The sequence below is a fragment of the Pithys albifrons genome, chromosome 10 (genome assembly GCF_047495875.1).
Source record: "Pithys albifrons albifrons isolate INPA30051 chromosome 10, PitAlb_v1, whole genome shotgun sequence".
Classification (NCBI taxonomy): domain Eukaryota; kingdom Metazoa; phylum Chordata; class Aves; order Passeriformes; family Thamnophilidae; genus Pithys; species Pithys albifrons.
In genome coordinates, this window is record NC_092467.1 from 22,808,597 (window position 1) to 22,835,664 (window position 27,068).

General features: G+C 43.1%; 1 protein-coding gene across 2 annotated transcripts; it reads left to right on the plus strand.

Moving 5' to 3' along the window:
* Positions 1-1,035: 1,035 nt before the first annotated feature.
* Positions 1,036-26,093, plus strand: KDM4A (lysine demethylase 4A). Of its 2 annotated transcripts, none has more exons than XM_071565801.1 (22): positions 1,036-1,183; positions 1,446-1,598; positions 1,787-1,962; positions 3,145-3,259; positions 4,088-4,281; positions 5,729-5,778; positions 6,326-6,429; positions 7,460-7,597; positions 7,919-8,169; positions 8,935-9,125; positions 10,086-10,444; positions 12,009-12,129; positions 12,729-12,907; positions 15,121-15,325; positions 15,614-15,690; positions 16,408-16,463; positions 17,273-17,381; positions 18,282-18,470; positions 19,140-19,310; positions 19,772-19,891; positions 20,514-20,606; positions 21,609-26,093. In XM_071565801.1, exons 2-22 carry the CDS (start codon positions 1,461-1,463, stop codon positions 21,747-21,749), a joined length of 3,177 nt encoding a protein of 1,058 aa, XP_071421902.1. In that variant the 5' UTR covers positions 1,036-1,183; positions 1,446-1,460; the 3' UTR covers positions 21,750-26,093. The 2 variants fall into 2 exon arrangements, with proteins under 2 accessions (XP_071421902.1, XP_071421903.1); XM_071565802.1 differs by having other exon boundaries at positions 1,036-1,106.
* Positions 26,094-27,068: the final 975 nt, after the last annotated feature.

Consider the following 27,068-nt stretch of genomic DNA (forward strand, 5'->3'; position numbering starts at 1 on the left):
TAGAAATTAGGGTCTTATTTAGGCATAAGGGACCAAGTGTGCTCTCTGAGGATGGCTATGAGCTCTTTCAGGTGAGTTGTGCTTACTCTTAGGGTTGTCTATTGGCACTTACGCATTCAAAATGCATTTAGCACACCACTTTGGAATGGATCTGTGAAAATCACAGCCAGTCCCATCCAAGGAGAGGTCAATGACCCTAGACAGGTGCTGTCAAGCACTCAGCCTTGTCTACACTGGAAACCATTTACTGCTAAAGCTGTACTGTCAGATCACAATCCTTGACACAATGGTGGTGGATTATTAGCAGCATCCTCTGGCCACAGCACTTTTTCACATTACTGGATGACCAGTTGGTGCTGGCCAAAAGGTCTGGCGTGGGCTGGGGCTGGACCCAGTCCAGCCCCAGCCTGTGTTCGCTGCCAGGTGTTTGCACAGTATCAAATTCTACTCTGGCTTTGCTTACACACGAAAATTGTAGGTGTATAATGAGCCAGTTCACGGTGTTCGTTTGGCACATGCCTATTGTGTGTCACCACTCAGCGCTCGGAAACCACCAACTCGCAGCAGCGCCCACTTACACGGCACCAGTGCCCAGCACTTCACACCCGGCGCTGACCTCCCGCAGGACCGGGCTCGGCTGCAGCCGGCGGGACTCCGCGGGGCCTGGAGGCAGGGAGCGGGCGGGATGCGGGGGGAATGCGGGCGGGGAGCTGGGGGGATGCGGGCGGGTTGCGGGCGGGGAGCTGGGGGGATGCGAGCGGGATGCGGGCGGGGAGCTGGGGGGATGCGGGCGGTGCCCCCGTGGCTGCGGGAGGCCGAGGCAGCCCCGCCTAGTCTCCCGGTCGAGCGCCCCCTATCGAGTGCCCGCGGCGCGGCCCGGCCGCTGCCCGCCCCTGCCTAGCAACCGCCCCGCGCCCGGCCTCCTGATTCGCTGGCCCGACCCGGCCAGCAGTCGAATTCCTAATGGCTGTGAAGCGGGAGCAAGCGGCGATTGGCTGCGGCTGCGGAGGGGAAGGGGCGGGGCGGCAGGGCGGGGCTCGGGCGGAGCGGAAGGGCCGCCGTGGCGGCGGTGGCGTCGGCGGCCCGCAGGACTTACTGCGCGCGTGGTGCGGCGGGATACGGCGGCCGGGTGTCGGTCCGCGGGGCGGGCGGGGGCGGCGGAGGAGCGGGACACGCTGACGACGTGAGCACGGCGGGCGGGGAGTTGGTGCCGCCGCGCCGGGCCGGGCCGGGCCGGGCCGGAGGGAGGGAGGTGTGATTCGGTGTCGTTCTTGGCCGTGAGGGGGAGAGAGAGCTGTGGGGCTCTGACGGGCACGCGCCCCCCGCCAATGAGGAGGCAGGGTTGGTGCGGACCCCGCGGCGATTGGCTGGCGGGCTGGGGGGGCGGGGCGTGCGGGGTGACCCGCCTCCCCCCCCCGCCGACGCTCCCCGCCGCCTCCGCGCAGGGCCGGCACGGCATCATGGCCTCGGAGCTGGAGAGCCTCAACCCCGGGCAGCGCATCATGACCTTCCACCCCACCATGGAGGAGTTCCGCGACTTCAGCCGTTACATCGCCTACGTGGAGTCGCAGGGCGCCCACCGCGCCGGGCTGGCCAAGGTGCGATCCTCCCTCTCCCCCCCGGGCGGAGGCCGCGCTGCCGGCCCCGGGCCGCGCACCGGCCGCCTCCGCCCTTTGTTTACGCCGCGGCGCCGCTGGGGCGGGTGCGCCTTGGCCGGGACTCGGCCCGAGTTCCCCGAGTTTGACATTGTCCCCGGCCGCCGCTCCCGGCCCGTGTGTCCCCGCAGATAGTGCCACCCAAGGAGTGGAAACCGCGGCAGTGCTACGATGACATCGACGAGCTCGTCATCCCCGCGCCCATCCAGCAGGTGGTGACAGGGCAGTCCGGGCTCTTCACGCAGTACAACATCCAGAAGAAAGCCATGACGGTTCGCGAGTTCCGAAGAATAGCCAACAGCGACAAGTACGTCCTGTTCCGGGCACATAGAGTCATGGAGTGGTTTGGGTTGGAAGGGACGTTAAAGATCATCTGTTTCCCCAGCCTGTCACGGGCAGTGACACCATCCACAAGGCCAGGTTGCTCAGGTCCCCATCCAACCAGGCCTTGAACACTTCCAGGGATGGGGACATCCACAAGTTTCCTCAGGGGCCAGGTCCTCCATGTGACCTGGTGCCAGTCAGTGGTGTGAACCCCATGCTTTGAGCTGATGAGGTGTGCTTGTACAATGGGCTGTGGGGATGGAGACCTTTGTCACTTGTGCAGTGAGGGGATATGTAATGCCAGCAGAACTTCTTGTTGTGCTGTGGACTCCTGTCTGTCTGTCCCCAGTAGCTACACCGTCAAAATATTTTCCAAGTAATGGACAAAATAATATTCTTGACATGAAAAAGGAGATCGAGAAAAGATCACTTTAAAAGGAGTTTAAGCAAAATAGATGTTGCAATTACTACTTAAAATAACATTGGAGTTGCCAGCTGCAGCTGGTCCATCAAAGCTTGTTTTGTCTTGCTAGAGCAATATATGTCATATTTTAGAATTCTGTTTAATAGAATAATTTAATAGAAATTACTATTTAATGGAATCTATGTATATAGACACACATTAAATAGGTGTTAAGAGTCTAAATCTGATCCCCCAGTGATGCACAAAGAGTCCAGTATATAGTTAACAGGGAATGGGCTTGAGACCGGGCATTTTGCTGGTAAACTGAGCATGCTTGACCAGTGTACTAGCAGGTGAGTCTGTGAACATTTGTTACTTCCACAGAAAGTGAAAGACAGGAAACTTTGATTTGGTGGGGGTTTTTCCCCTTTCAAGTTGTTCTCTGTATCATTTCTGGGTTTGAATTGTTGCTACTTAGTAGTTGCAGCTAGAAAGTGAAATTGTTCTGACCCCAGGGAAGTGCACAAAGCAAAACTGAAAGTAAACAAAGAAATGGGGAAAGTAATTTCCTTCCTGATACTTTCTCCCCAAGTGTCTGCTCTCCTTGCTGTTCTGGCAGTTAAGGGGTCTGTCTGTCTGTCTGCTAACATACACTAAGTATTTTCATTGTAGCTTTCCATTCTTTCAGTGGTGGACAATGTTGGTTTGAACTCGTCAAATATCAAACCGCAAAGTCTTTAGTACTTTTGTTGTTTTTTTCAGGTACTGCACGCCCCGGTACACGGACTTTGAAGACCTTGAGCGAAAATACTGGAAAAACCTTACATTCAATGCCCCCATCTATGGGGCTGATGTTAATGGCACACTTTATGACAAGGTGAGAAACCCGTTTCAGTTTTCAGGTAACAGTTACCTTAATGTATTGCATTCCATTAATACTAATGTAGCATTTGACTCTTACCTTTCAAAAACAGTTAATGACAGTTTTAGCATTGTTCCAGTTTCTGGAGTAGGCAAGAACACAATAAAACATGTGTTTATAACATACTCTCCATTTAACCCAGGTAGTTAAAGAAGGCTAACAGAGGTAGTGTTCTAAGGGACCTTTGCTCATGCTTCTGTGTAATGTAGTTCAGTTCAGGACAGCAGAAACCACTGTTGCCCAAGTGTTGCTTTGTCCTGAAAGGCTTATGAGAGTTGGAAGTGTTGATCAGTGGATCGATGCTACTTTACTACTCGCTACTGCATGTATTTGTGTGGGACAGCTCTGTAGCCATTATGTGGTAGGATGATAAGCAGAATGCAAACTCTTTTTTGACGTTTGCTTGTCTCCTAAAGAACCATTATTTACTCATTTAAATGATGTTTGGAACGAAAAGTGGTTTTGTTCAAGAGGGTTCAGACATCAGCTCAATCATCATCAGCTATTGTTCTCCGCTCTCTTAAGTTTGTAGCCTCATGATTAGTTGTCGTTCCTAATCATTATGTTTGCTGGTAACTTTTTTCCCCCTCAACAAAGGATAGTAAGCAATCAGTATGTAAGCTATAGCATGCAAAACTTTTGGTTTAGGTGAACTAGCTCACAGCTTGAGCTGAGGGATTCAGTGATGTGCTGTTTCACAAGTGTCTGTTAGCCTTTGCCACTGTCAGCTGTGTGGTTCTGTTCTTTCTAATTCCTGTGTGACATGAGGCTTATGTTTTACAGCATGTAGATGTGTGGAACATTGGCAGACTGAACACAATCCTGGATATTGTGGAGAATGAAAGTGGCATAACCATTGAAGGAGTGAATACTCCTTACTTGTATTTTGGCATGTGGAAAACTTCCTTTGCTTGGCACACCGAAGACATGGATCTCTACAGTATTAATTACTTGCATTTTGGGGAACCCAAATCATGGTAAGATTTTTTGGAGAAGCTTCTAAACGTAGAAAATCAATACCTTTAAATATTGGAGTCAAAGTCATGAAGTTGCAAGAGTTGACTAAAGTAATTGCCGTTTCTCCAGTCTTGCACTGCAGTTGTGTCTGATAACAAGAAGACTAGAAATCTGTAAGGAACTGCAAAGTAGTGCATATCCTCAGTAGAATTTGTCTGGTTACCTTCTGGAAGAACTGTTTGCTATCCTGATGTAGAGAGTTCTTCAGAATTACAGTAAAGCTCAGATGTTCTCTGCGACAGTAGAGCCAAAGCTTAGAAAATTTGCTTATTGTTTGCTGAGGGTCTAATATGACCATGCAGAGGTATGGTCATGCAGGCACTGGGGAAACAGGCAATTTTTAACAGACTTTGAAATGTACCTGTTCATCATAGATCTAAAAAGCAGCTAGTGGATCTCCCTAAGTGGTTCATCCAGTTTCTGAGTTTCCATGGTTCGTATGGGTGGCTCCCAAAATTTTCTGTAGCATGGGTTACATTTTAAGAGTGAATCATGCTGTTCTGTTCACAAATTCATTTCTCAAGCAACTTCAACAGTTGTTTCCATGGCACTTTTGTTGGAAACTAATATTTTTGGCTGCCTTTTAATGGAAGTAAAAAATAATAGCTAGCACCATGTGACCAGTGAACAACCCCATGCAGTGGCAGAAGCAGGGGAACATGAAACAGAATAGTTCAGTTTGTTGAACTGTTTGGCTGTTGCTTCTTTCATGGTAGTACTTGAAAGAAGTGAGCTTTCCTGGTGTCATAGTTTGATTGATTTATCAAGGAACTCCATCAGGAATATGGAACTGTATTCCAGAGCAGAAGGAAACTAAGTAGTTGGCTTTATTTACTGTAGTCAAATGAACTATCGGGTTTGCGGTATAAAAGCCACATACACACCGTAAAAAGGTATGCACAGAGAGGGGCATAGCCCTGAAGAGCACGCTGCAAGTTTTGCACTTGTTGAGGATGTAGCATCCCATCTTGGTCTGAGCAGCTGAAAGAGATGATTCCATTTTTCTCTCTTGCTCTGTGTTCCTCCTTGCAGCAAATATGCTAGTGATTGCACAGCTGTGAACTGAGATGGTTCAGGAAGGGCTCTTCCCTTTCTCGTTGCAATTCATGTTTTGCTGCACAGATCTGTTAATCACATACATCAGACTTTTTACTTCCTTGTCTGCTTGAGCGTAAATCAGTGGAAGAGATGTTCAGCTTTTGGGTCTTCATTTTTCTTGGGATGGAAAGGTAAAAGGCCTTGATGGAGATTGTCAGCTTTATATCAACCTTTGAAAAAGGCAGTGTAGAGACAGAGGTTTGTTGGGGTTTTTAGTAATTCAGGCCTTGATGCCCAATAATATTTTCTGGTCAAACTTAGATTTTGTCGTGTGACTTGAACTTAACAGACTTGTTATTACATCTGCAGGTACTCTATCCCTCCAGAGCATGGGAAGCGACTGGAGAGACTTGCAAAAGGTAATCAGGCAGTTTATATCCTCCCGGTTTTGAAAGGTGGGATGCACAGCAGGGATGGGCAGCAGGAACGAGTTTCAGCTCTTTTAAAGCACAACATGCCTGTAATATCCACCAGAGCACAGGCTGGCATGACTGAACTGATAATTTACCTTTTAGAATATAGATTACATTACTTCTGAGTATTTGTTCATAGGATACATGCAAGAGAGATGTCACATCAGAAATCATGAACTTGTAGTCTGTCTAACCTTTAGTAAGAAAATCCTTAACTATTGATTATTAAAACTGGAAGTTTATGGCCAAGGGACGATCCTTCTGTGTAAGGTCTTTCTTATGGTCTCTGAAAATGGCAGCTTTTAAAAGATAAATCTTGAGGAGTTGTCATTTTTCTTTTGAATGCAAGCTAGCACACTTCAAATAAGGTGCTCCATACTTGAAGGTCTAGGGAGAAACACTGTTTAGACAGTAACTTTTCCTAAAATATGCTGAAAAATAAATTTAGTTCACAGCACAATGGTAACACTCTCCTTGCCTTTCTTTTAAACAGGTTTTTTTCCAGGAAGTGCCCAAAGCTGTGAAGCATTTCTCCGTCACAAGATGACCCTCATTTCTCCATCAATTCTGAAAAAATACGGCATTCCGTTTGATAAGGTGTAGAAAAGTAATCATGGTTGTACCAGCTCAGTCAAGAGTTTGCTGCAGCCCTGTCTCATTTCTAGCAGCAGCCAGTAGCAGATGCTTAGAGAGGAAAATACAAACAGGAAGGGTGTAAGGCAGGCCTTTCCCACTGTATTTCCATTTAACAGGCCTTTGGGGCCTGAAAGAGTTTGAAACTGAAAAATCTGTCAAGGACTACTACAAACAAAAGCTTGGTCTTCCTTAATTTTTTTTCCTAACTTAATACTATACACTACATTCTGTGTTAGATAACTTCAGTGCTTAGCTGTGTATTCAGTATAGTGAGGTTGGTTTGGTTTTTTTTGTTTCAGACTTGTCCCCTGCTAATTTTGTTTGTTGCAATCTACTTCCTCAATAGAAAATAAGACTTGTTCCCTGATAACTTTTTAATTACATTAATAACCTTACAGGTTTTCTTACATTCTCAGGTGGTGATCTGCCATTCCCCCTCCCCACACATAAATACTGAAAATCTAATCTTTGAGTTCTTACTTGGAAGTACTGTCATATCTTCATGGGCAGCTGAAGGGTTTTGTTATAAACCTTAGTGCGGAAATGTTGAAGAGCAGCGGTGGAAGGCTGACTGAGAGTTTTACTCAAATATGAACAGCAAAAAAACCCAGCAGTAAATTTCCAAGTTCTGTGTAGATAGAAAATTACTTGATCTTAGATACTGTACAGGCAAACCAGTAACTTGATACTGGTAAGTACCTTTATGATTTTCAGTAGCTGGTCACAGAGTATTTTTATATATAACAGTTTCAGTACTATTTTGATCAGTTGCATTGTGTTTTATTAACACAATTAGTGTGGTTTTTCCATAAACAGGTACTCAAAATAAGTAGGAAAATAGTGAAGTCTGTCCATTGCAGCAGGTAGCTCCAGCCACCACCTGTGAGGGGGTTTTTGTGTGTGGTGCAGAGGGGTGTGGGAGCTGCTTTTTAATCATACTCACAAAGATTCTTAAGTTCTTAATAACACTGGTGTCTCAATTGACTTCTAGGTGACACAGGAGGCTGGAGAATTCATGATAACCTTTCCTTATAGCTATCATGCTGGCTTTAATCATGGCTTTAACTGTGCTGAATCTACCAACTTTGCTACTCTGCGGTGGATCGAGTATGGGAAGCAGTCAGTGCTGGTGAGTGGTCTGTTATTGTCCTATTGCATGTGATTCTGAGTGTGAAAGAAATAATGCTCTGCTGCTTATTAAGCCCCCACTTAGTTAGTTATTGTATGTCTGGCTTTGTTTTGTCTTTTTGGCAGGTTTTTCTGCCCGTTTTTTAGTTACTTATCATACAACCTTTTGATTTACGGGGGAAGTCTTGAGTGAGAGTTCTGAGACTCAGTTACTTGTAAGTGTGGGATCTTTTTCTTAAGCTCCTGAAAGCCAAGTGATACAGGAATGCAGAGGAGAATTGTTGAGTATGTGGCCTTACTTTGATACTTTCTGTGACTTCAGTGCTCATGTCGGAAGGACATGGTGAAGATTTCCATGGATGTGTTTGTGAGGAAGTACCAGCCAGATCGTTACAAGCTTTGGAAAGCTGGAAAGGATGTGACTGTCATCGATCATGCTCTTCCAACCCCAGAGGCAGCAGAGTTCCTTAAAGGGGATCTCATGCAAAAAGTCAAAAATGGGAAACAGTGTGCTGAGGAGATGGAAACAGAAGAGACGTGCAAAGAGGAGGTGGATGGGGATGAGACGAAAAGGTAGTGCTTTATATAGCCCTCTGCTTTTCTATTGGATTCTTAGGATTTGGAGCTGCAATTAAGTGTTAGCCATTCTGATAGAACAATGGTCAGAGTTAGCAGTAATCCTTTTTTTCCTGGGAACAGGGTTTACTCAATATTTTTTACTGTTTGAGTCCACATTGATGGTAGTCTGTGGTAGGCAACAAATACACCAGGTTGGTAGGTAGTTCATCATCTTGGGACAGACCTCTAAAGCTTGGATTGCCAGTGTGCTCCATGCAGAGAGGCCAGAATAAAAAGGGGGTGTATTGAGATCATGGAACAGTACTTGCTAGCAAATTCTGGTACAATCAGTGCTGCAAGCTGTAACACCGTTGGGCAGTTTCTGATTGCTGAAGGTCAGCAGGCTAATCATCTTATATTTTGCAGTTTCAATCTTTTTCAGTCAGTGTCAGCTACTGTTCCTAAAGCTATCTTAGGTGGTGAGTTTTTTGGTTATTGTTTTGGTTTGTGTGGGGCTTTGTTCAGAGGGGTTTTTTGTTCAAGGTAAAGAATGCCTGGCTAGAGCATAGCTGACAAGATTAACATGCTGAGGAATCATCTCTAAAGATTACTGACTAATTTTCTGTAAAGGTAAAGAAAACGCTTCAAAATAATTTGGAAACTTTAGCTTGCCAGATGCTGTCTCATAAAACACTGATCCAAATCAGACTGTGTTTTATACAATCACACACAAACTCAGCACACTTACGTGTTTGCTAACCTGGGATTTGTCTTCTGCAGCGTGCCCAAGCATCGCATAGGAACAAAAAGGCACAGAGTCTGCCTGGAAGTGCCTCGGGAGGTGAGTGAGAGCGAGGCCTTCCCTAAGGAGGAGCTGAGCTCCACACAGGATGAAGCAGACATGGCAGAGCCTCACGAGAGGCCTGTGAGTGAACTTGTGCAGCAAGGTGAACAAAGACTCAAGTTTCCAGGTAACTGTGTGCCAAGCTTTTTCCTTGTACAAGGGGATGGGGTATTATTCTTCAAGGAGAGAAGATGCTATAGCTGAATCTGGGGCACTTTTTCATGTGATACTGCTCAGTAGGATACCTTCATGTTCAAAAAAGCAGCCACTAGTTTGTCACAGCCATGGCAAGCACTTCAGAAATTTACTGTCATAAGACTTAAAATATTATCATTTTCTAGCTTTTGGGTTTTGCTCTTTTGCCTGCCTGGGTACAGAAATGTATCAGATGCCTCAGTAGACTAAGCTCCTCTGTATCCCTGTTGAACAATGTGACCTGTTTATGTGAATTACTTAGTAAAACAAATGCACACTTCCTGGTAGTGTGGGTCTGGTATGCTGTATAGGTGTGTTACTTGTAATAAGTAGGCTGGAGAAAAATTCATGTGGCTTGTAACAGGTCATTTATCCTTGTTAGTAAGGGAGGAGCAGAGAGCCTGTGGAGCAACGTAAAAACAGGAAAAACATACATGATGCCTCGCTCTGATTTTTTTTTCCAGCCCTTAGCAGCTTGTATTTAATAATCCTCTGTTGGTTTGTGGGTTTTTATTTTTCTTCCATAAAGTCTCCATGAACATTTGTAACCTCTTACCCACAGCATCAGGTGGCCAGGAGTTGGGCTGTTTAGCTACATACATGTCTGTATAAAGGATCGTCTCTGTTTGTTTTGAACTCAACTGTGGGCTGATTTTGTTTGATATACTCTAGTTCTGGTGCTGGAAGAGGCAATGAGAAGACACTTGTATTCTCTCACTAAGCCACCCATGACTTCATAGGTGTTTGAATTAATTATCTACTCTTTACATGATTTACTGTCACTTTCTTGTGTATAGTAGTTTGCTTTCCTGATTGGCTTTGTGCAAATGGTTGCACAAATGTTCTCTCTCTGCACGGATTTCAGAAAAAGTCAGTATATCATTTCTTCCAGATCGTGGGGACTCAGCCAAATTTGAAGAATTGAAAGCAGTGAAGCTCGAGGAGGAGGAAGAAGAACAAGAAACAGCTGTACTGGATCTCTCCATTTCACATGCTTCAAATTCCACTTCAGTGTTGCCAGCATCAAAGCAGAGTGCAGCAGCCAGTGCTCAGTCCAGCTCGCCTATGTATTCTTGTTCTTCAGACTCTGAATCGACTGATGTGTTGGCAAAACGGACTCTTCCTGGGCCAGCTGGGGTGTTCACAGTCCACAGCTATGCCAAGGGGGATGCCAGTGAATCTGACAATGAACAGACTTCAGGGAAGAAAGCCAGTGCCACCACCAGCATGAGCGAGCAAGAACTGACAGAGGTATGAATGGCAAGAGAACTGAAAGGTGAAGGATTGTAATTCCATGGTCAGGGATTTGCTGTGACAAAACTTGCCATCTGTGCAGATTACAGTTTCATCCCATTGGTGTTTGCATAGCAGATTGCTTAGTTGTTAATGTGTTTTTAATACCCATGGGTTTTGCTAAACAAACAAGAATTCAGATGAGTCTTACACTCTTACCTCTTCTAGAAAACAAGATCTCTTGTTTTGAGAACTTCCCTGAACTATTTATGTGCTGTAAGGCAAAAAGGGTAGCTTGGTGGTTTGACTTGATAGTGTTATAGGCAGATTGAGGTCCTTTTATAGTAACAGACACCTCTTTTTAACTAAATAAATAGTTTGACCCAGCTTTTATTATGTGTGTCCCTTTTAAAAGAGAAGCGATTCAACAAAAATTACTGGTTGGGAGAGAACTGCCAACGAACATTTTATTCATCAGCCTAAGAGAAAAGTTAAAATCTTATCTCATAATGTCTCTTCAATATTTTGTTTCCATCTTTAAATCTGTATGTAGAGAATGATAGGCCAATGATTGTGTCCTAAAAATTCAGGAATTACAGAATTGAAACAGCGAAGGGGCAAATCTGTCGATAGTTAATCTGAAACTAAGAGTTCTCATGGCTATTTAAACTAAAGAAATTCTGTTGCAGACACTGATGTCTGTTTCATGCTCTGTACAGGGAAAAGGTGAAATTTTGAATGGGTATGGATTGTTTTCCCCAGTGTGGGATATTTCAAAACAGCTTTTCCATTAGGCAGTGACTGGAAATGCTAATTTCCATTTCAGCGTTTCTTAGAAGTCTTGTATCCAGCTTTGGGTACTGGACCAGAGGTAATGATAGTTGTGCTGTCTTCAGGCTTCTTTTATGAAAGGAATATATTGCAACTACGTAAGTTACATTTAATCTAAGATTTATTTCTGCTTTTAAAAGAACAGATCTTTTAAAATAGGTATGTTCTTCTCTACTGAGAGATTTCCTGGGCTGTTAAAATCATTGCCTTTATTACTATGCTTATCAGATTAGTAGTAATGTTGTCAGTGAGTCACTAGCTTTTACATAAGGCTAAGGGAAGAGGAAATAACTATTGTTGTAGTCTCTTCCAGTCTGTCTGGTAAGACTTCAGTGCAAGGAATAAGCAGAAATGTCAGTGAATTCTGTATGTTTTGTCTTTTTTAATTTTATTTTTTTTTTACTTGTAAATTTGGAATTTTTAAGCGACACACAACCTTAGGGCTTCTCCATATTGCATAAGACTTCCTATCATGTCTCCTCTAAGTTGAACCATTCAACTTGTCTTTCTTTGTTTCTGTCTTTTATGTGATTCTTTGTATAAATAGACTTGCATGAAAAGCTACTCTGGGACCTGTGAAAAGTGTTCATCCTACTGGCTCATCAGAGATAGTACAACTCTGTCTGTTTTTTTGTAGCAAAAGTGGCCTGAGCACTTCAATAAACTTAGCCAGTTAGAGCTGATTAGGTTGTTAGAAATAAAATCGTGGAAGCACATGCTAACTGGCTGATGAATTCTTCTCCTTGTCCAGGTAGCAAAGGACTACATAAGCTCACTGAAGGACAGTAAGAAGTCCAAGGGTCGTCGCCAGCCATTGAGCAAACTCCCACGCCATCACCCACTCTTGGTTAAAGACTGCATTAGTGATGATGGTAAGTAAAGTCTTGTGCTCTTAGTGAAACTCTGGAGTGCATCTCGGCTTCTGTGGACGTTTGGGGTATTCCATTAAGTAACTGGCAATAAAGAGGAGTCACCAAGTGATGTCTTTACATCCTAGACAAGGTGTTTGTCTCATTGCATCATTAAACTTTCTCTTGAATGATGTCATCTTTCTTTCCTGTTCTGTTCTTTGCAAAGTTGCAGTCCTGAAAGGAAAATTAAACCCATACCAGAGACTGTTGCATAATTACATCTGCCTTAGAGTATTCTAGTCAATGATGTAAATATTCATGTTCTTTTTAAAAAATCCAGTACCAGATTCTTTGGCTGATAGCTTTAGACTTGGAGCTGGTGCTGTTCTCAGTGAGCCTGTCTTGCATCCCAGTAAGCCTATCTTTTGTCTGAACGGTTCCTTGGTTAGTACACAGCTCTTAAAAAGGAGATTGAGTTACTGGCTTCCATCACCCTTCTGTCAGTTTGATTTTCTTTCTTTCATCTCCATTCATAACTGCTTGCCTTATTTAGTTTCATTTACAAGAAGAGTATCTGTAAAAGGACACAAAATGACTGAGTGAATGATCTCTTACCACAGAGGCACCGGAGCAGTTAACTCCTGAAGAAGAGGCTGAGGAGACAGAAGCGTGGGCCAAGCCACTTAGTCAGCTGTGGCAGAATCGGCCACCAAACTTTGAGGCTGAAAAAGAATACAATCGGACCATGGCTCAGCAGTCTCCATACTGTGCTGTTTGTATGCTTTTCCAGGCATATCAGGTATGAAACCAAGACTGTTAAAAGCATAGAGATAATGGAATAGAATGCTGCTGTGGTACATAGTTTTAAATATGTGTTTTTACAGCCTGGCAGTTAACAAAAGCTGTATCAGTGTTGCAGTCTCACTGTTCCAGGAGAGCACCTTCTCACACCTGCGATGGACTGGCTGTGGGTTCTCAGGAGCTCACTCAGCTGTTCAGCAGCTTTTGCGTTCTGTGGCTTTTGCGTTCTGTGGCTTTTGCTCAAAACACAGAATGGAGCTTGAATGTTGCTGGAGCTGATGATAAAATCCAATTTTTCTTTTCCAGACTGACCCTTTCACTTCTAAGGTGTACTTAAAAAAACACTTTAAGTCCACTCATAGCACATGATCTTTGGGGAGCTGGCATGGAATAAAACCTTTTACTTAAAAGGATTTAGGATTGCGTTTGTAGATGGTATAGATAGAAAGCTGTCTTGTCTTTGAGTATATCCATAATGAAGGTAGCTATGACTTGTGAAAATGCCTTTTAACAAAGTGCATAGCATGGGATGGGATGCAGAGCTCCTTTGTCATGTTGACTTACTGCTTAGGTGGGAGTCCTACACTGATTTTTTTATATGCCTAAGGTAAATAATTTTAAGATAGTTTGAACAGTTGTCTGATTGCATGTTTGACCTTCAACTTGCGAGATAGCTTGACCCTTCCCATACACTAAGCGTCTTTGATTCATTTGAGATCACTCTATGATTGTGGTGGCACCAGGATCATGTTCACCCATTCACCACAGTTTTTGAAATAAAGACCTCAAATTTTTGTGGAATATATGCATACAGTTCCTAATTTTCATGAAAACTATAGACCATAGTTTCCGTTTGATATTCATATTTCTGTCTGAGAGCAGGTTCTTCTCAGGACTGGAAATTCTGAATAGAAGCTGTGAGGTACAGGAGGATTTCACTAGTGCTGACAGTGTATAAAGTGAGGACAGTTGGAGTTCTGTTAGCTTCTGTTTTTTGAGTTGCTGTTGAGCAGAAAACTAACTGCAAGTTTTCAAATGTCTGTCTACACAAGGCAGTGAAGCAGAAAGACTTCCAAGATTTGAGCTGTGGTTAGGCTCTTTGTTCCAACTTCAGGAAAGTCTATAGCAAGTCTGGAAACTCACTTCAGTTACCCCTTCAAATAAAAAATTGGTACAAAATGCCAGACAAATATGCACTTTTCCTTTGGGAAGAATAAAAGTATCTAGTTGCTTGGGAAAAAAAATTCATGTTCTCTTCAACTATGTTCCAGATTTCCCTCGGTCATTTGGTGTTTTGCTTAACATGCAATGTTCAGTGTAAATAAGTTTTGCAGAATCTGAACAAGACTTGTTAAAAACACATCCGTTTCCTTCCATCTGTGAGCATTACCTGGACTTTTTTCCCTAGTTTTGATGCACTGTGGAAGGCACAGTGCAGCTTCATTCTGCTACTGCCATTTCTGCTAACAATTTTAAAAGAGTAGGCAAGCTACTTCTGTGATGGCCTATAGTTTGAAACATTTCTTCAAAGACAGAGATTGATTTCTGTTTAGCTGTTCAGAAGACTAACTTGAATGGAAACGTTTCTCTGTAAACTTTTTATGTCTTTCGTGTTTGGTTTGACATTGGTTTAGATGAACAAGTTACAAAAGATTAGCCTGAAAGTCTCCCGAGCTTTATTCTGGAAACCACATTTTTAGTCTGCTTGTTTTCTAGGAACAAATTCATTTTAAAGCCCATTAGACTTGTTCAGAATTACTCTGGGAAAAAATAATGGGATTGCAGTAGGCATCTATTTGTGTACTAGTAATTCTCCCATAGTAAGATAAATGTACAGCGGTGGGATAGCAGTGTCATGATCCCCTGTATTACAGGGTGGGGGGATGCAGAAGAGGTGTTGCCTGTAGAGCATGACGTGATTTCATCTGTTCTGTTAGAAGAGGTGCAGTTTGATGTGTGTCTTGTTGCGCATGGGAGGGATGCAATTCAGACTTTCCATTTAGTATTTGGGTAGAACATAATTGCATGCTGAAGCCACAGCAGCTAAGGATTTTATAAACTAACTATATTTTCACCTAACCTACTAACTGTAATCATTTAGCACCTTCATTCGTTCTTCAAACTGGATTTATGTATGAAGTAATGAGTGAGTAAAGATGAAGTGAGACCATTTTACTTGCAAAATTTAAATTCCCTGTCCATCCCTTATAGGCAGAATGTGAAGGCAGCAGTCAAAACTCTGGAGTAACTCCAGCTGCTGTGAATGGGAAAATCCGAACTAAACCCCTGATTCCTGAAATGTGCTTTACTGCAACTGGCTGCAGCACTGACCTCAATCTTTCAACTCCCTACCTGGAGGAAGATGGAACCAGCCTACTCATCACCTGCAAGAACTGCCATGTCTGTGTTCATGCAAGTGAGTGCATCCAGATGTAACCCTAAACTGGTGTTCTCTGTACTAAGTCTGTGTGTCATAACAGACCTCTACTGCTTGGTTTAGCATACAAATACACGAAGTTGAGCCCTTACCAGAACAGCATATACTTGAGTACTGGCCTATGAAATAGGCAGTTGGCTGCATGGATAGCTTCAAATACACAGCATCGTCCTGGGGCTACTTGATTTTAATTCCTGCTTTACTTTTGGGCCCAAGGGAAATGGGTTTGAGTCTAGATAAGCTCTTAAATGAGATGTGTCCTTCCAGGTTGTTACGGTGTATCCCCTGACAAGGCCACTGAAGACTGGATGTGCTCCCGGTGTACAGAAAATGCCTTAGAAGAGGTAAAGTTTCCCCAGGTTTTTCACAGGTGGAGTGTGGTACATCTTGGCTACAAAGTTAAAATTTCCATAGTGTTGTGGGTGTTGGTTTTTATAATTATCCTGTGTAAAGAAGGCAATTTAGAGAGTTTTTAGGAGCCAGTCTCTTGTATTTTGGTCCTTTTGAAGCATAATGATATCCTTTTAACTGGTTCAAAGCTGCTGAGCTCACTTGAATCAGAGGGAAGTTGTTCTGCATTGTCTGTCTTAATCTATGGTAGCTACTATTTCTAAACCAGCAAGTAACTTGTGTTAATAACTAGCAAGGTGTGCACATGTGAAGAAACCAAGAAGAATGGGATTCCCTCAAACACCTATATAGACTCTAAATCAGCCAAATGGGTCAGGCTTTCAAACTGTATTTCCTCTTGTTTGTTCCAGATTCTTTTAGACTTTCTTAAAGGATCTAGGGTATTGCAGCTGTAAAAGGAACCCAAAACAAACACATCTAACCTTCAGTGGTAGGTTTGCGTGCCTTCAACAGACTTCAAGTCTGTATTTGTTGCCCTGAGGACAGCAGCTTTTGAAAGCTAAAGGGCTGATCTGTACAAGATAGTTAGCTCTCTGCTGACAGCAAAGCGATTCTCTTCCTCTGGATGTACATTTTGACTTGGAAGTTCTGCAACAAGTGTAGCACTCAGGATTTCACTCTTCCAGCTAATGCTTTCTTCCTTGCTTCAGGATTGCTGTTTGTGTTCATTACGAGGAGGAGCGCTACAGAGAGCCAATGATGACAAGTGAGTTCCAGATTTTTTTGATCTTAAAGGGAGAAGTTCAATTCCTAAGTATCTGAGGGTAAGCTGGTAAACTCAGTGTCTGCATTTGGTGTAAGGGAGTGACCAACAATACCCTTCACACTTTGTGTTCATTGTGTTCTCATGCGGCAGTTGTCTCTAGGTAATGCCTCTTCTCATTCTGTTGATAGCAGCTGTTGATTACTTTGCATTTATAGTGCAGAGCTGTAATGTGCAGAAGTATAACCTACCACATAAGAATGAGGTTCCCAATGAGATAACATCTCTCAGTACCTTCTCTGCAGAGGATTTTTATTTCTCCATCTAATTTGTGATGACAGTAAAGACAAAGGACAGCCATATCTTTAAGTAGCGCAACATAATAAAATTCAAGGTACTTGTACAGCAAAATGTTCCTCCAGCTGCCTGTCCTGTGTCCTTTGGGTATGGTGGTTCATCTGCAGTTATTTGATGTGAAATAGCAGTGGGGCAGACTTCTAGCACCATGAAATAACGGGAACTTGGCCAGGCAGCCTTTTATCATGCAGGTATGCAGCCAGCACAAGTCACACTAAATTGCTCTGCTGTTCAGGCTGTCAGTAGTAGACTGGAAGTACGAAGAAGTCTTGGGTTTGCCCTACATGTGACCTGTTGCTGGCAGTAGGAGGGAAGATTACAGCGCTAGTTCTCAGAGGCTATTTATCATGGTTTATATGGCAAACTTCAACAGAACTGTATTAACATAAAATGCAAAGTATCCTCTGTTGGCCTAATGCATATTAATTTCTTTTTCCTCTCTTCTGTCCTGACAGGTGGGTTCATGTGATGTGTGCTGTGGCTGTACTGGAGGCAAAATTTGTGAACATTGCAGAACGAAGTCCTGTAGATGTTGGCAAAATTCCCCTGCAACGTTTCAGACTGGTAAGCATCACCTGTGCTTCACTGGTGGTGTCTCCAGTCCATTTAGAATCTGAGGAACTTTGCTTATGCCTTCAAACCCAAGTTACCTCCTCTCCAGGCTGAACTATGTATAATCTGCTCTCTTCTGTGAATAGGAATTGGCAGTTGTCCCTATTGCCATTTTTTAACTTGCACCTGTTCTAGTATGTGTTTATTCACATGAAGAGCCAACAAAGGGGACACAGTTTTCAGTATGTGGCAAATGACATACAGTGGTATAATTGTGATAATTTATTTGTTATTTTTCTCATCTCTAGTATTTAACTTGCTTTATTGACTATTCTGGAGCACTGAGCTATTCATACAATGGGTGAATATCTTCAGCAAGAAAGCAACTGTACTTAACTCTTTGAACAGCTCAATGTTTAGGGGCAAATGACTGCTTTGCGTAGGCTAATGCATTGCCGATAACATTCTTTTCCTACAACAGCCCAGCAGGCCCGAGCCAAGTGTAGTTGAGTCACAGGCAGTAGTGATAAAATTTTAGCTGTTACTTCAGTGGTCTTTGCCCATTATTCTAAGTCTTGTTGCTTGAATTTATGTAACTTAGTAGTCAGGTGCTGCAAGGCCCTATTGAGTTGGAGCATTGCAAGCCAATTTAATATAAGATCTCCTGTTGCATCCTTGGGTCGCATGCTTCGTGCATGTTGAGCTGGTAGATATTTAATTTATATTTTTCATCTGTTGGGTTAGTTTACTTTTATGAATTACTGTCTTGTCATAGACTAGAACTGGTTTAGTCAGAAAGCAGCAGTGCTCTCACAAAGACTAAATGACACAGCTATTATAGCTAGGGCAGCTAGCCCTTTGTGTGGGGTAAAAGCTAGTGCCAACCAATAACCTCTGGTTTCCTGTCCACAGAAATGCATCTTCTGCAAGAAAAGGAGAAAGAGAATTGCAGGTTGCTGTGTCCAGTGCTCACATGGTCGGTGTCCCACATCCTTTCATGTCAGCTGTGCCCAAGCAGCAGGAGTTATGATGCAGCCTGATGATTGGCCATTTGTTGTCTTCATTACCTGCTTCAGGCATAAGACTCCATCTCAGGCAGAGGTGAGTTAGGTGTGTGATTTCCAGGGTTTGAACTGCAGTATCTTGGAACTGAAAAGTTTTTAGATTGTGTGATTCTTTTGAAACTTAGTTGAAGGCTTGGCTCTCTCACGATATTAAATATAATGTGATGGTGTTGGTCTTGGATTCTGATCTCAGCCTTGCTGCTGCTCTGAGTGATTGTAGTCAGGTCTTTTATTGTACTTTGATTTGCAACCAGAAGTTCTGAAAGCATCACATCCCTCCTGTGGCTGTTGTAATGAGGAATAATAGTGGGGTTTATGCTGTGATACTTAATATGCAGGAGTTAGTGCTGGTACTCCAGCAGACTGAATGAGTCATCATAGATTCCCAGGTAGACTTTTTAACCAAACCCACAACAATGTGTTCTATTAGGATAGGAGTGTTTATTATAAAGGTCTTGCACTGCTCTGAAGAATGAGAGTTTAATTTACTAAGTAAATTAAGGAAAATGGCATCTAACCGATTAAGCTTTAGGCATTTGAAATTCTGGAGGCTGAATTTCTCTAAAAATGCTGCTGATGTTGTCTTAAGTAACGTAAGTCACCTGAATTAAAATCCTTTGCTTTGTTGTCTGCCAGAACTGGAGCTAAGGTCCTTCACACATTCTTTATTGAGTCATTGTGTAAAAAGTGACTTTTCTCTTCTCAGCGAGCTAAGGCTGCACTCCAGGATTTGTCACCTGGACAAATAGTCATCAGCAAGCACAAGAATGGTCGCTTCTATCAGTGTGAAGTGGTCAGCCTTGCAAGGGAGACTTTCTATGAGGTCAACTTTGATGATGGCTCCTTCAGTGATAACCTGTACCCAGAGGATATTGTGGTATGTTAAGCAATGGGATTCCATTAGAGTGCACATCATGTGAGTCAATTCTTGCTGCTGCAGAGCAAACACGTCAGGGGATTTGCTAATTATTCCAGCCCTGGGTGGCTGAAATGTGATGCAGGATGGCCTTAGGGATGTTACCTGAGACTGACTTAACTGAGGGCACATAGGGACAGGCGTAACAGAGAGTGCATCTAATCTCTTGTTGCTTAGGATTAGTAGGTGTGAAGGAAAACTTGCTGATACTTGCATGCCATTCCTACATCAAATACTTTGAAGTTAGTACCATGTTTGGATTTAAATGCAGACGGCATAGATGGTTGCCTCTCAGCCTAGTTTGCCATCCCTGAAATGGAGTTACTGGGTTGGTGTGCAGTGTGACTCCTTGGTGGTTTGCTGAATCTTGACATAAGGAAGCTGCTTATTCTTCTCCTTGTCTCTGCCATCTCCCTTTCTAGAGTCGAGACTGTCTTCAGTTAGGTCCCCCTGCTGAAGGGGAAGTCGTGCAGGTGAGATGGACAGATGGACAAGTTTATGGAGCCAAGTTTGTCGCATCACATGCCATCCAGATGTACCAGGTACAAAATTGTTATCTGAAGATACATCACTCGGGACAAACCAGTTGTGTTAACAGGCCTGCTCTTAAAGCTAACAGAGCTATAGAGGAGTCATGCTTAAGCACTCTAGGGGAAGTTACTCGGTGTTGTCAGCAATGCCAGATGTTAGTAACAGTTGCTGGAGTTAAGAGCAAAGTGGTTGCTTAGAGCTGTACTTACATCTACTTACCTACTTACTGAAAATCACTGGTCTGCAATTCATCAGAATCTGTTCTTGTAGCTTAAACTGCTTAAAGTAAGTTCAGTTTTGCTTTTCACTGTTTAGTGAGAGGACACCATGCCTTGCACACTTCCAAAGGGATGAATGTTCAGGCTGTATTAAAGTGGCTAGCCAGACTATCATGTCAGGTGTTAAAAGAATATTGCCAAAATTGCTGGGCTACTTTTACTGTCATAAGATTGCTCAGGTTTTGGTTAAAGTCTGTTGCAGTGCACATGGCTACGTACACATCCTTTATACATTTCAAATGGTAGATTATTTCATGAGAGGCCACTTGGGGAAGGAGAAGGCAAGTTCTGGATAGCTGTGGGAGGGTCCTAACTTCTGAGATTTCTGACAGAACAACTTCTGGTTCTCTTCTAGGTGGAATTTGAAGATGGTTCTCAGCTGATGGTGAAAAGGGATGATGTATATACTCTTGAAGAGGAGCTTCCTAAGAGAGTGAAGTCAAGGCTGGTAGGTATAAGGAGTGCAGACTTCTACTGAAGAAGTTCATTTAACTTAATTTGTCCTCTAATGGCAAGTTGAGTGCACGGGAGCAGCAGATTACAATCTGGTACTCTCCTCAGTTAGTAGTTGATCAGGCTACAAAAGCACAGTCCTATCTCCTCCTACAAGGGCATGAGTTAATAGCATAGAGTCACTGATTGGGACAGCACATTAATACCCTTTCATACCTGTATTCTTAAGTTCAATTGTCTACTCCTGTTGCAAAGAATGGCCAAGTTCCTTCACTTACCCTTTGTTCTGAAAATCTGTTAGTAGGATGGCATCAAGAGAGCTGGCTGTTTTTTGAAATTGTGCAATAATTCAGGTGGGAAAGGACTTCTGCAGTTCTCCAGATGCTTATTGCAAACAGGGGTAACTTGTCAGAAAGGTTTGCTCAGGGCTCGCTCTAATTAAACTTTGATTACCAACAAGGACAGAGATCCCACAGCCCTTTTAGGTCCCTGTTGTATTGTTTTACACTTCCCACTACAAAAATTGTAGTTACAGACAGCACACTGGAGTGTCTTGCTTTACAGCACAAACATGCACACCCTGATGCAGATCTGTTGGCAGGCACACAGGATGTTAGAAGTTTAAGAAAGAAAGTATAGTCCTGTGACCAGGTGTTTAAACATGCCCTGCTCCATAAAGCAGAAAGTGTACTAGACTGCTTGAAAATTGGAACAGGTGACTGTTTTTTGAGAAAGTAGTTGTGATCTGAAATTAGGTGCTTAGTTAAATCTGAAACCTGCGATTCTTTGGATCTCTGATTACAGTTCACTCAAACTTATTCCCAGACTTGTAAATCCAGTTTCTTAAATATTTTTCTTTTTGTGTTTGATCAGTTTCTGAAGAAGGTTGAATGTTCCCAAGTGTCTTGGCTTGCTTCTTTCTTATGTGCAGTAAGGAGGATGTGGAGGCAGGGATTTGATCTGTGCCCTAGTGACTAATTCTGTCTTTTTCCCTTAGTCAATAGCTTCAGATATGCGCTTCACAGAGATCTTCGAAGAGAAGGAGGTCAGTCAAGAGAGGAAAAGACAACGAGTGATCAATTCACGCTACCGTGAAGATTATATTGAACCTGCATTGTACCGAGCGATCATGGAGTAAGCACTGCCTGTGGCAGAGGAAGAAGATGCCCACCTTCCCCAAGGATTTAAATGTTCCAATACAACAGGCCATATTTGGATGCTTCGAATCCAAGGGGTTTATTGGGGTTTTGTTCTTTTATATTTTAAGGAAGCTAAAAAGCTGTTGCTCTGCAGTAGCTGTAAGGCAGCTGTTGGGTAGTGAAAGAGATCCCATTTGCTGAAGCTGATGCCTGCAGACTGCTGGTCTGAAGTTGGGTCCTTACCAAATAAGCCAACTTGGGGATGTTACTTTCATCTCATTGAGCAGTCTTGCTTTTTCATTAAAGACAATTTTGACAGGTGGCAAACTCTTTTGGGAGTTGTAGCCAGGAATCTTGGCAGCTGCAGAATGGTATGGTCTATTGTTTTAATTGAATAATGTTCCTGAATTTAGGAGTCTCCCTGGTGACGACACCTGGGTTAGAGCAGTCAGTATTACTGGTGCTGGAAATGGAACCTCTTTTATATTTATATCCATCTTCTTGTCGCAAAGCAGCTTCAGTCTCTTGTTTCTCAGCACCTCCTTTCTGAGGTTGAGCTGTAGCCATTCAAATCCAAACAGATAGGAGGTGCTTGTATGAGCAGATAAAATGTGAAATTGAATCAAGTAGGGCAAATTATTTAACCTTCCATTTAATATTTTTGTTCTGGTAGTGCTTTTGACTTACTTAATCATGAGTTTAACTGTATTAGTATGTGCCTCAGAACCAATCAAATCTGTCTGGAACCCTGTGCAGCACAGCCTTCTAACAAGAATAGGTGTTCAGCTCCCAGTAGACATTCAGCTCCCAAAGAGTTTCTTTTGAGTTTCTCTAAGACAATATGACTAAAGGGATAGAGTCCTACTCTCCCTTCTTGAAATCCAGGCATCTCAGCATTGGGGATGACAGGGCAGCAATAGCTGAAGCAGTGCAGTCCCTCCTCTGTGGCATCACTGCCTGTTGTGTGTCCATAGGCTTTTGCTTACAGCAGCTAATACTGGGTCTGAGAGAGATACAGCATGCACTGAGCTGTGTGTAGTACTGAAAGGCTGTGCAATGCTCTTCTCAAGCAAGAGTGCTGCTGTGATGCTGTCTGGCAAAGGCTACCGTAGCATTTTTGTAGAGTATTAGTAGGACACATCTCAGTTGTGCTGGAGAGAACTTGCTACCCAGCAATAGGAAGCTGAGTTGAGCTGGGTAATTGGTGTGGAAGATGGGCCAACTTGCTCCTAGTAATTTAAGCATTAACACAACACAGGAGTAATGTAAATACATATCCTTCTCCCATTCTGGGGGAAAGGGATTTCAGACTGTGGAGCAGATTGGCCACCTTGTTTTTTGCATGGTATGTTGGGGTGAATTTTCCTACTGGAGAGAATCATCATTGCGTGTTCTCCAGAAACTGTTCAAGAGGAGAATTTTCTAGTGAAACAGACTTAATGCATCCCTGTTTCTATAGGGACATGACAATGTGTCTGCAAAGTCTGAATTTGTAACGTTTTTCCTTTTGGTACATAGGAACGCTATAAACCAAACTCTTCTGAAACCCCGGTGCATCAACTTGTGATTAGCAATAAAATGTTGTATTGACTAGTGATACAATTCTTGATCAGAAAAGAAATAAACTACAACTTTTATACAGAAAATCTTACTTAGCCCTACATTTTTATAGGGTCAGGAGGCTAATATGAGTAGCAAAGATTTGCACAATAGCTGTTTTGCATAGGTAATCTGTCCTATTTTTGTGGTGGAATACCTTGTTCATCACTATTGGAAGGCTTAAACATTCTGAAAGGAAATAGTGGCATTCTTTTGTGATTTTTGTTTTGGAAAGGGTTTTCTTGTTTTTTCCCATGTCCAAAACTCCTGGTCTCAGGATATTGGAATGGTTTTCTGAAGAATGGCATAGTTCGCTTGAGAAAACCAGAACCTGTTAAGACCAGAGTCTGCTGGCTACAGTTACTGTGGTCCAGGCAATAGGAATGAGATTTTACTTCGACATCTGAGCTTCTACACAAACTTCTGAAGTGATGTGCTGTGAGCTGGCAGGGCTGTAACAAGCTTGCCTCTGTTCTGCAGAGTTAATAGGGTAGCCTGAACCACTACCTGAATGTTACTGAAAAATATGCACTTTGTATCAATCTGCCATTCTCTCTCTCTAGAGGAAAGGTCCCTGCCTTCAGGCTTTCTCCCCAAACTGCGGTGTAGTTTAGGTGCACCTTTTAGATGCCACATGCTACCTGTGCTGCAAACACCTGGCTCAACAGCTTCGTCCTAAAATGCTGACCTAGATATGAATCAGCTGGATTTGTTTGGAGTGCTATTGTTCTTGGGGTTGTTCTCAGACCTGTCCTGTGCAAGGCCAGGAGTTACACTTTATTGATTCTTGTGGGTCCGTTCCAAATCAGGATATTCTATTTTTCGTTCACCTGCAGCAGGTTTTGTCACCCACCTCTAACAGTATTGAGTGACTTTCAAGAGCTCCTATGTGTATTACTTGTTCTGGAAGAGGAGCTTTGTTTCCTCTTTTCTGCAGGGTCCAGATTTGCTCATCAATTGACTGCACTATGTTGGAAACTGCTGCCATCCTGCACTCTGAGACAAAGGGCCTTCCTCATTTTCCTGTCAGTTCTTGTGCTGCATCATTCCAATGTAGCATACTGTATTTGTTGCAGTGACTAAATTGCATTTTAGCATTTCTCCATGAAGTTAAAATTGGTGACCCTGATGTTTTGAGAGGTCTGTAATATTCGATGTTGCAAAAGCAATGGGGTTTATGGCTTGAAGGTAGCAATAAAAGCTCTGTGCAGAGCAATTGTCTCAAAGGTACATAGGCTTTCCATTACCTAGATTTATATATTTTCTGATAATTTTCTCCAGTGGTATTTTTTTTTCCTTTTGGAAGTGTTTTTACCCCTGTTACAGCATCATTCCACTGAGGGTGAGATGCTGCCAGATTATCAGCTAGGCAGGTGTTTCTTGAATGTGTTCTGTACAAAATCATGCTCAGTGTGCCCCACAGGAGCTCTGGTGGCCCTTTGTTAGGTCCATTGCATGTGGTACTGCAGGCAGTAGACCTCATTACTTCATTTTTCGTCGGGCGTCCGTGTGTGACTGGTTCAGGTTGGCCTCACAGGAAGCATTTTTTGTATAAACAAATAGCGGCCTGCCCTTAATTCAGGATGAGCTCACTTTGCAAGCCAGTGATAACTCTTCATAAGATTTAAAAAGGTGACTATATCCTTTGTAAAGCACTTGATTGCAGTAATGTTTCTGCCTGTCGCTGGACTTCTTGGAAACCTCTTTTTCCATCAGCAGACCCCTCAGATCACCAGGGGTAGTACTCTCAGTAGTAGGACCCATTCTCCTTGCTCCTTCTCTCTCTTCCCAGTGTTTTGAGCTGGGTTGAATTGATTCAGCACTGTTTGAGGAGCACAGTCACATACCCCAAGGCTTCCAATGCATCTGTGTTCTTCTATCCTTTAACTGGGCTCCTGTTGTCTGACATGTCTGCAGTTGTGCTTGTTTTTTTAATGCAAACATGGGAAAAATCAAGACTCTGGTAGCCTGTATGTTGTTTTCAGTTTCCTGAAGTAATAAATCTAATTTCAAAAAAGACAATCTGTAAACTAATTTAAGAACTAAAGCAATGTGACTTGGAAATTCTCATTATGCTTCTAATTTTTCTAGTAGTGTTATTAATTTCTACTATTCATCTCTTTAATGCTTATCCAGTGAGTCCTTGGTGTCTTTCAGAGGCCTAAGCAGAATTCGGTTATTTAAGGACTCAGTCCAGCTTGGCTGTTCATGGCTGTTTAACTAGAACAGGGACAGAACCACAGTCATCTCTCCGCACCGAAACACAGGGCTGAGACATCTGCAGAAAGAGCTGAGTTGCCTTAGGTTCCCTCTGTAGCTGAGAGTGCGAGAAGAGGAGTCATAAGGAAGTCTTACCTAGGTGCAGTCTCAAAACAGCTCTGTGCTTTACTGTGGTGTTGACTCTTGAATTTCACAGTGCTGGTTAAGACTTGCTGAACTGGCAGTCAGGGAAAGAAGATTCTTCTACCTTAGCTCAGGGATTTTTGTTACTGATACACCAAATGACCTTGAGGAATTTGCTTATTCATTGAAGTGTTATTTCAGCCCGTATCTTTGAAGCCTAAAGTGCCAGTTATTGCTGGAGCCCGCTTTTGTAGTTTGAGGAAAATGGTATTGTATCCTTTTCGTTGACAAATTTGTAGATCCTGCACAGAATCTTTCAGTATGTGTACTTAGGTTAGTGTAAAGTGTGTAGTATTTTCAGTTGAACATGAACAACATGGGGTATTGCTAAAAGTCAAAGTAAACCTTTTTCCTCTTTTCCCATAGTCATTCTTCATTTTTCTGCATTGCTCTTAGAGCTGTTGAGCAGCTTTAAATTTCTCACTCAGATGAATGAAGAATGCAATACTTCAGGTGGGGTTTGTTGCTCGGTTCCAGTGATGAGTGTAGCTGAGGGTGTGTATCTGCAGTTGCCTTTGACCTCACCAGAATGGTCTCCAGAGGAATGGTAAACATTCACCTGATAGCTGTCTTTTGGGGAAGCTGTGGCAGATCCATGCAAAAACATTGCCACAGCTTCCTTGCTGCAGCATGACTAATGTGACAAGGCCACAATCAAAACCCTTTTGACAGCACCGAGCAAACCAAGGAAATGCGTGGGAAGGTACTGGAAAAAAGATTTAAATGGTGTAGTATATGTGTTAATTTCTATACAAAACTGTGAGGTAGGAAAGCCTGAGAAGAGTTGTCCTTGGCCTGGAATTCTGCATTTAAGAAAAGTTCTTACTGTTATGAATGGTTCTGGTGGGCTGTGAACACCTTCATTATGCAGTGCAGGAGAGAAATTATGTGGTCCTGCTGTCTGGGCTCTTCTGCCTCCTGTGAGTTACTGCCTGGTGTACCCAGTGTGCACCCCTCATGCTGCCCAGCACCCCAGGAACTGGGGCACCCTCATGATTGTTATCCACACTGCTGGCTAAAGGAAGAGCTGCCTCTTCACAGGCTGTAGGCAAGGTGGGCAGCTGGTGTGCTGGGATGGTTTCATATTCCAGCTGAAGTTCTCCATATAAAGTTAGGAGAAAACTGTCTTTACCGCCCAAGAATTTGTACCAACCAGTCTCATGTCCAAGCAGCTCCTGTGACTGCCCTGACATGCAAGTATGTTGTAGACCAAAGCAAACTACTTCAAGAAGTGTAGTGGCTCAAGCCCAGTCTTGCTGAATTTAAGGAGACATGTTGGTGTGTTGTACCCATGGACCTCCAGAGACACTTCAGAC

What these genes read in the sequence shown, in the direction of transcription:
- KDM4A (XM_071565801.1), top strand. Translation starts at nt 1,461, where the DNA reads ATGGCCTCGGAGCTGGAGAGCCTCAACCCCGGGCAGCGCATCATGACC. An exon ending in CAGAAAATGCCTTAGAAGAG is followed by an intron (nt 15,691 to 16,407) that starts GTAAAGTTTCCC and finishes TCCTTGCTTCAG; the next exon opens with GATTGCTGTTTGTGTTCATT. An exon ending in TGTACCCAGAGGATATTGTG is followed by an intron (nt 19,311 to 19,771) that starts GTATGTTAAGCA and finishes CTCCCTTTCTAG; the next exon opens with AGTCGAGACTGTCTTCAGTT.